The sequence below is a fragment of the Nelumbo nucifera genome, chromosome 3 (assembly GCF_055504915.1).
Source record: "Nelumbo nucifera cultivar China Antique chromosome 3, China Antique-T2T, whole genome shotgun sequence".
Classification (NCBI taxonomy): domain Eukaryota; kingdom Viridiplantae; phylum Streptophyta; class Magnoliopsida; order Proteales; family Nelumbonaceae; genus Nelumbo; species Nelumbo nucifera.
Window position 1 is genome coordinate 14,761,854 of NC_142651.1, and position 8,003 is coordinate 14,769,856.

The 8,003-nt window shown below is 36.7% G+C and overlaps 1 protein-coding gene across 1 annotated transcript; it reads right to left on the reverse strand.

Annotated features, from left to right (window-relative positions):
- Positions 1-1,112: 1,112 nt before the first annotated feature.
- On the reverse strand, positions 1,113-7,498 carry LOC104597453 (putative methyltransferase PMT2). The gene is made up of 7 exons (XM_010258992.3): positions 7,147-7,498; positions 5,408-6,053; positions 4,916-5,126; positions 4,409-4,703; positions 3,003-3,392; positions 2,061-2,138; positions 1,113-1,666 (listed from the first exon to the last, which is right to left on the reverse strand). Exons 2-7 carry the CDS (start codon positions 6,044-6,046, stop codon positions 1,432-1,434), a joined length of 1,848 nt encoding a protein of 615 aa, XP_010257294.1. The 5' UTR covers positions 6,047-6,053; positions 7,147-7,498; the 3' UTR covers positions 1,113-1,431.
- Between the last annotated feature and the right edge of the window lie 505 nt (positions 7,499-8,003).

Below are 8,003 nucleotides of genomic sequence, written 5' to 3' on the forward strand. Positions count from 1 at the left end.
TCCATCATGTTGGGTGCTAATGTGATCTCTATCCAGGGCACACTTCTGACAAAATTTTATCAGGATTTTCCAAACCTAACATTTTGAAGGGGTAGGGATCTGCTACCAACAAAATTCTATCAATACTGCCCCAATGGCCCCCTGCAGCTGCATATTGGGAACATCTCCCCGAAAAATGTTCCCAATGTATACTTGGGATCTGCTACCCACAAGCTGTTCCCACATCCTTACCCACGAGCTATTCCCAATGCACAGTTGTAATATCTTGTGGTTATTGGTTAAAGATGTGGAAACAGCTGATTGATACGTTGTTGGCACGTGTGTTGGTAGTTAATCCAAATTCCTTTTCAAGATGGGGCAGCCCTGCAGAGCTAAGCCGTAATTGAATCGCCAATTGACTAATTGAGGCAAAAATAACAATTCTATAAACGGTGGCCATGCCAAACATCTCTCTATCGACAAGGTTTGGTTTGTCTGAAAACAAAAGGGTAAAACAAGGGACAAACGCTCACAGGTTCGCTAATTATCATTTAGGGTTTGCTACTTCATTAGCAGTACCTTCGATCTACCATGTAGCCACAAATCAGCACTAGATGACTCGCCTGGTCAGCTAAAAATTAATGAATTTTTTAATGGAGACTTGGGGAAGTAATCTACCAAAGTGACACTAAAGATATTTAAGAAAATCTATAGGAGAATTATTGAAATTAAACTAAAAATGGATATTGCATACTACTAATAAATTAAACTAAAAATGTTCAAAACATTATATATTATTAACAAAGAAACTTAGAAATGACTGATTGTACGTCATCAATAAAATGACGATTGATTTCTATGAGCCTTGAACCGTATGTCTCTTTTAGTAAAGATACAAGATTCAAACCAATTTACTAAAACACCATAATTCTTTGTGATGCATAAAAAAGTACAGATAACATTGATGTATTTAATAGTGAACTAACCAAATTTAGATCACCTTAATTGAATCCCTTTGCATCCCTAAGAGATCTACTTTCATAAATGGACTTCTAATTTTCTGTTAAGCTGAATGTGTTTATTAGAAGGGGTAAAGCTGAGAAGATTAACCCAATGAGAACAAATGATACACCTTTTTCTATGAATAAATTAGAGAGTAAAAAATAAGATTAACTTCTGGAAAGATCATGTATTCTGTCTACAAATTGTGGAATGGCTTGGGGGGGGGGGGGCACTCAAATCACAAATGAAGCCTGGACACATACACCAAAAGATCACAGCCCATCTTATGGTTAATTTAACATTAGAAGACTGCTGGGCCATCCTCCCTAGAGTTGCCATCACTTGCCAATTGCTCCCAGAGAAATAAATTTAAGCATCACTTCCATGGGATCCACCAAGCAGCATTAAATGCTAAAAATCCTGCTGGAATTCTCCTACCTTTTTTCTTCCTCACTCTGAGGATGTAGAGTTGTCTCCACCCACAACCCAGTACTGTTTGACAGCAACCAGTATTTTCTCAGGGACAAGGGGACCGTCCTCATGATCTACCATTTTCGTGTTCCACCTTATCCCTCCTGCAATCTTCTTTACCTTGATCAGCACATCAACATCATCACGGAATATAACAGCCCCTTCAGGTCTGAGAATCCTATCCATCTCCAGAAGAATGTCTTCAGCCTTACATCTGGCATTGGTTTATTTACATATATGTCAAAAAGGCACAACATAAGAGAATAAAAGAGATGCTTCTATATTAGAAAGGAAACAAAACTACAGGAAATTTATAACTGGGTAAACAAAACCATTAAGGAATTGTTCACCGATAATGCATAATTTTGTTTTTACAACAAAAACAAGTGTTACATCAGCAAAAAAATAAATTATTTTGGCTGATGTGATGCGGTACTTATTTTTTGTTGTAAGAAACAAAATCATGCATATTGGTGAACACTCCCAAAGTCCTCTAAATGGGATAGAGATACAAGAGGTGGACAAGTAGGCAGGTCTCAAACCATATCTCAGAGGGCCCTAAATTCACTGATGCAATTTGCACAATCAGTAATAAAAAAAACCCTTACTTGTTCTTATATAAACTGAAAACACCATTTGCATGAATGAGGTCATATGTCCTTGGGTATGTAGAGAAGGCTTCACACCTAAACAAGAAATAGGAGAAAATGTGTTAACAAGTAAAAACAACAAAAACTGAGCCTAAAAACATAATTTGGAAGAAGAAAATGCAGAAACCTCAACCAAGGACATTAAAATTAACAAGTCTCAACTTTGCAGATTAACAGGAAAATTTATTAAATGGTTAACAAAAGTAAGCCTATGCATGACTAGACTCTATATCAATTATCAAAGTTGCCCCCTTAAGTTTCTGACCACACGGTATAATTTAACAGACTCCCTTGGCCCAAATGATGGAACATTAAGTGATATTTTGCTTTAGTTTCTGAGGTCCCAACTATGAGAGTATGCAATAGTTTGGTCCAGTAGAAGATTAGAAATCCAATAGCTCCACCTAAAGAGCAAAATATTTTAAAAATGATAAGACACAAATATCATGACATCAAGCAAACAATGTCCAGCACCAAAAGATGGGTAAAATATTTGGGAAAAAAACAAAAATTCAGATGCTTACATGTGTAATACAGAGAGCTGCCAAAAAAAAGTCAAGAAAACCAAACAAATATGACTTGTCCATACAATTTAACCTTTTATTGCAGAGCTTATAAGGCCCATCTAATTTGAAATTTCTTCATATTTTGTGGTTGTTATCAATGGACAATATATTTACAGGCAGTCAAATACTATGACTAATAATAAAGCATTTTCAAATGAGTCATGCAGAAAAATAGACAGCATAAATACAGGTATGGATGGACAAGCCCTAACCTCCAAAAGGAAGTTCACAATTAAGAAAAGGTCATTCCTGATAGAAGCAAGGCTGTACACTAAGTATAACATGTTCAAACAAATTACTAGAATTAAAAGCCCTGAAGTTTTGAAAGTTGTACCAGTCATGATATATGCCAATCAACCCTCTTTCGTATATAACACCAAGAGTGTTCTTCTCTGAGATAGTGGGAACAACATTCATAACCCATAATTTGGGAGATTCTAGTGCAGCTGCAAAACTTCCTAAACCAGCATTCATATCCATTATGTTGCGATACCTTCCTGAGTCGATAATCTTATTGATTTTCTTATAAGCTTTTACATGCTTCCTCCATAATTTGTTGTCATCCAAGTATGTGTCAACAAAGACTCCAGGGACAGATCCACTAGCTATTCTGGGAGGGATAGCATTAAGCCTCTCTGGAAAAGGCTTCACCTCTCCTCCAGAAACTTCATCTCCACTCTTAACATCGGGATAGGGAGTTATGCATGCCTCCATCTTCTTGTACCTAATACATGGACAAAAAATAAGCGTTATACAAAAGGACAAAAAAGAATGTCAAATGGAAACAAGGTTCAACAGAAAAAAAAAAAAAAAAAGAGTCAAAGCCTTCAATAGTAAAATAAAAGCTGCTCAAGAAACTTGCCACAATTCAGCCATAGATCAATATAAAAAACGCTTGGATTTGAAGTTCACAATACAAAAGGTTAGGCTTTAAGAGGGGAAACTCTAGCTCAAGAAACAGGCACTATGCACACATATATACAATGATTGGCCACTTGAGTCAAATGTGTATATATTATATATATATTGATCAGCGTGTATATATATATATATAGATATACACATATATAGATAAGCACACGCACAATGGTTGGCAACTTGAGTCAGATGAAGACAACATGCACAAAGCCAGGTCTCAGGTCATTTTCCATTGTAACTATCAAGTATCAACTGCATGATTGATGCAAAGATATTGAATCAATGAAAGAACATGGAGAAACAAATCAGTTTTCCAATATGTTCCACTCTCAGATGGTGTTAAACCTTAGAAAATGTGCTGCATACAGTAATTGAACCCTCCACCAATATGTTTTACTCCCAAAGAGTGTTTAAACCTCAAAATTTTCCATACCTTGGTTGAACTTCTTGCTAAAAGACATGGTAAATGTAGGTGAATACCATACAAAAAGGGTTCAAAAAACCCTTTTGAAAGAAATACTTGAAGCAAAATAAAATAACCTACTATTGTCATTTTCATAACTCTGCCAGTGTGAGCTTCTTAAACTGCCGGTCCCAAGCCCAGATAGAGGAGGGTTGGGTCAAGTTGGTAGCCAGCACTAGAACTTTTTGCCAAATTCTTATGATCATGGATGGTGACGATGTTATCTTCATAGCTTAACTTCAATAATAGCTAAAGTTGACACAAATGGATAAAATTGTTTCTCGGAAGTATCCTATTATTTGGCTAGCTATCATCCAACAAGTTGGTATAGCAGTTGGATTACAACAGCAGACACTTACCAGACATCATCTGCACTTGTGGATTCACACATATTAGCATGGGAGTCATCTTGTTTCCCATGACAGGAGTCAGCATTTAAGCTCTTTCTCCAAATGGCAATTTCACCCTTCTCATGTGTCTTTTCCCAGCAAAGGAGTTTGGCAATCTCTTCAATTTTTCTCTGTTCCTCCTCAAGGTCTTCCTTGGTACGTTGCCATGCTTGGTAATTGTTTTTCCAATTAATTGGAGGACCAGAAAGCACCCAGTAACCCCCGGGTCTAAGAACTCGATCTACTTCCATCATGTACATTCCATCTGCAAAGTAAGAAACCCACAGGAAATTGTGAGAAGTAGTTGCTTGCCAACGTAACTGATACAATCGTTTTGATAATATCTAAAAATTAAATGATTTTGGTGAAATGCTTGGTAAAACTTTACAATTCAACCATCAAATATTAGTAGTTTTCAAGTGTAAATGTTCATCCTTTCAAACAAGCATTGATTACTAAATACTTATATATCCTCACCATTTGCTCCCCATGGAATCAAGCAGCGAGAACAGTGAGCCATATCAAAGGCTCTAGATGGATATGACAGTTTTATGGTTCCAAGCACACCAATAACTGCAGGCACACCTCTCTCTAAAGCAAATTGAACTTGCGCTTCATGTGAATCTCTTGGTGCAAATGACATGGCTATGACATTCCTTTTCAAAAGGTATGCACCCCAACTTGCAACCTGAGCATGATATTCAATTCTTAGTGGATCAACTAAGACAGTGGAGTAACATGATCTGTAAATAACTAAAAAGGGCTTTAAAACATGATAGGCTCCATTTGTAACAACTCCAAAAAATAAAATAAAACAAAATAATCACATAGCATGGCCTTGACAAATGGCATCTAAAAGAGAAGGGGGAAATAAGTGAGATTCAAATAATAATAAAATATGCAAGTTACGTGGGTCAAGTGAAATATTGTATAACAAATTTAGTAGGTAATTCAGAGAATCCAACATACCCCACAGCCAGTATCCAGTGCAGTTCTCACAGTCCCATTTTGAATTGGGATCACAGAAGCAAGTTGATCAATATATGCATCTGCCCCTTGAGGAAACTGTGTTCCTCCACCTGGAAATCTAAAAACATTGCCCTCATACTGAATCCAGTTCTGGACAGCCTTCTCAACCGTCAAGCTTTTATATGGCGCATTGGCATAGGGCACATAATCACGACTCTTTGGCCAAGGAAAGGGTGTAACATATCCTTTTGGTGCTGGAATAAGACAATGCAGTTTCTCTTCCTCTGGAGGACAATGTCTTTCTCTATAGATCATATTTTGCCTAGGGAAGGTCATAGCCCGCCTTTGATCTTGGCAGGGAGTGTAATCAATATAGCGAGCACCACATGACTTGAAAACTTCAGCTTTTGATTGATCATCAATTACCCCAGCTTCACCAGTGTGGTGGGTCTCAAAATTCAAATTTGCAAGGACACTGCAGTCTGTTTGCTTGGTGATCTCCACAGCTATACTGTCACCCTTCCCAAAACCACTTTTCTGCCATGCTCCCAAAATATAAAAGAAACAGCACAAACCAACCACAATGAATATAGATACAGAGCTCCGAGTCCTGCTGTCAGCTGAGTTTATTTTAGCCATGATGCACCTGAATTAATTTAAAAATTAATTCAGTATAGTTATGTAGATTGTAGACTGGATGAAAGAGTAACAATTCAAAGGAACAAGTACCCAGGGCATGCATGTTGAACAAAGTTAAATTATCATTAAATTAGAAGCACTGCCAAGAAATCACATACAGGTTTGGTTAAATTAGTTCAAGCAAACAAACAAAGAAGCGTTTTTTTATTGGTTAAAAATAAGTATTTTTCATCCAACACCTTTTTTTTTCTCGAAAGAATTTTTTTCCTCCAAAAAAATGAGATGAGATCAGTCCCCGACCTTGCGTTTTGAAATTTCACCCTAACTAAAAGTGCAAAATGCTTGCTTTGGAAGCTAAAAAGTTTAGAAAACCATGTTCAAAAGACAGGGCGTAAACACTTAAACTAACATCCGTATCCAAGAACGCACAAGCGTACCTCAATCGCAATTTCACTTCTGGAGCCCCATAACATTATATCTTTCAGATGTGATAGGTACATCAGATTTCAGAGATAAAGAATCTTACTTGATTCGGGAAAAAAAGCCAAGATCAAGTAAAAGACATGCCAATACAGTAACAATAGCCCTCCGTAGCAGTAAAGGAAGTCGAAGAGAAGAATCAATTTTATATTCTTCCGGTATAAATACGTTAGTTTTCAATTCTTTCTTCCCTTTTAACTGATTTCAAGCTTAAAGCTGAAAATTATTTGAAGAAGCTACATCGAGTCGTAAAGAAACTAGAACCTACATATATTTTTCCTGCAAGATCTCGTCATAATAAGGCAAATCTAGCATAGGTAAGAACAACTAAGCTAGAGAAAAACGAAAGAAACTAAATTTAAACGTAACAATAAAACTAGCAAAAAAAAAACCATGTAGCCACCACAGATTTAAGTCGGAAGAACTCAAATACGGACTTAGGCAACTAAACTTCAACAAAAACATCACATTTGCATCAAATCCAGAAAAAAAAAAAAAAAAGAGATCGGGAGAGAGCAAAGAAATGAAAAAAAAAGAAGCCCCAAGAAACAAAAGAATCAGGCCAACAATCAAGAATCGAGAAAGAAAGAATATCTGCTGCTAAAATCCAGATCCCTTACCAGTCTCGGAAGGAGAAGGCAGAACCAACTCCAGATCTTAAGAAAACCACTGTAAATTAAGCCTTGGTCATTTCATTTACGAGCGTTTCTCCACTCCGTACCAAGAACAAAAGACTCAAAGCAAAGCAGGTAACTAAAAACAGAGAGGGTAATCGACGTCACCAGACTGAACTGAACAAAAATGAATTTCCGCAGCCCGCAGGAGGCTAGCGTAGTGTTGCTTAACTATAATTCTGCAAGAGGATGATGAAAGAGATTTCTGAGAGAGACGCGCCTCTCTCTCGGCTCTCGTTACTACTTAACTAGTAATCGCAATAATAATACCTGTGCGACATGGAAATGGAATATCTAGGTTTTTCCCTTTTTTCCATTGTTAGTTTATTTATTATTATTATTTTAATTATTGTTTTTCCGCGTATGGGAAATTATTGTTGGCCACCCACACACAACTCGAGCAAGTATTGCTCCTTTTAGGATCGGGCCATAATGATATATCGTTTGGGAACTAGATTTTTAACTTATTTCTGAATAAGAAAATAAATAGACGTGAAGAATGAAGATGTTAGATTTCATAAATCTATAAATTGTTTTAATTTTCTTTTTCCGCGTAACAGCGTAAGGCATAAAATTATTTTTAGTTTACCAAAAGGGAAAATCTATGATTTTTTTTTTATTTTTATTATTATTTTTTATTGCCTTCTGTGAATCAACGGTTGATTCTTAAAGTTGGGGCCCATTGTCACTATCGTCGCAGCTGGAGATGTCAGTGTCTTTTGCATTATGATGGTAGGGAGCGGAACAGGATTCAGTCCGTCCAAAGCCCCTTCGAACAACCATGATAGCCTTGCATTGACAAT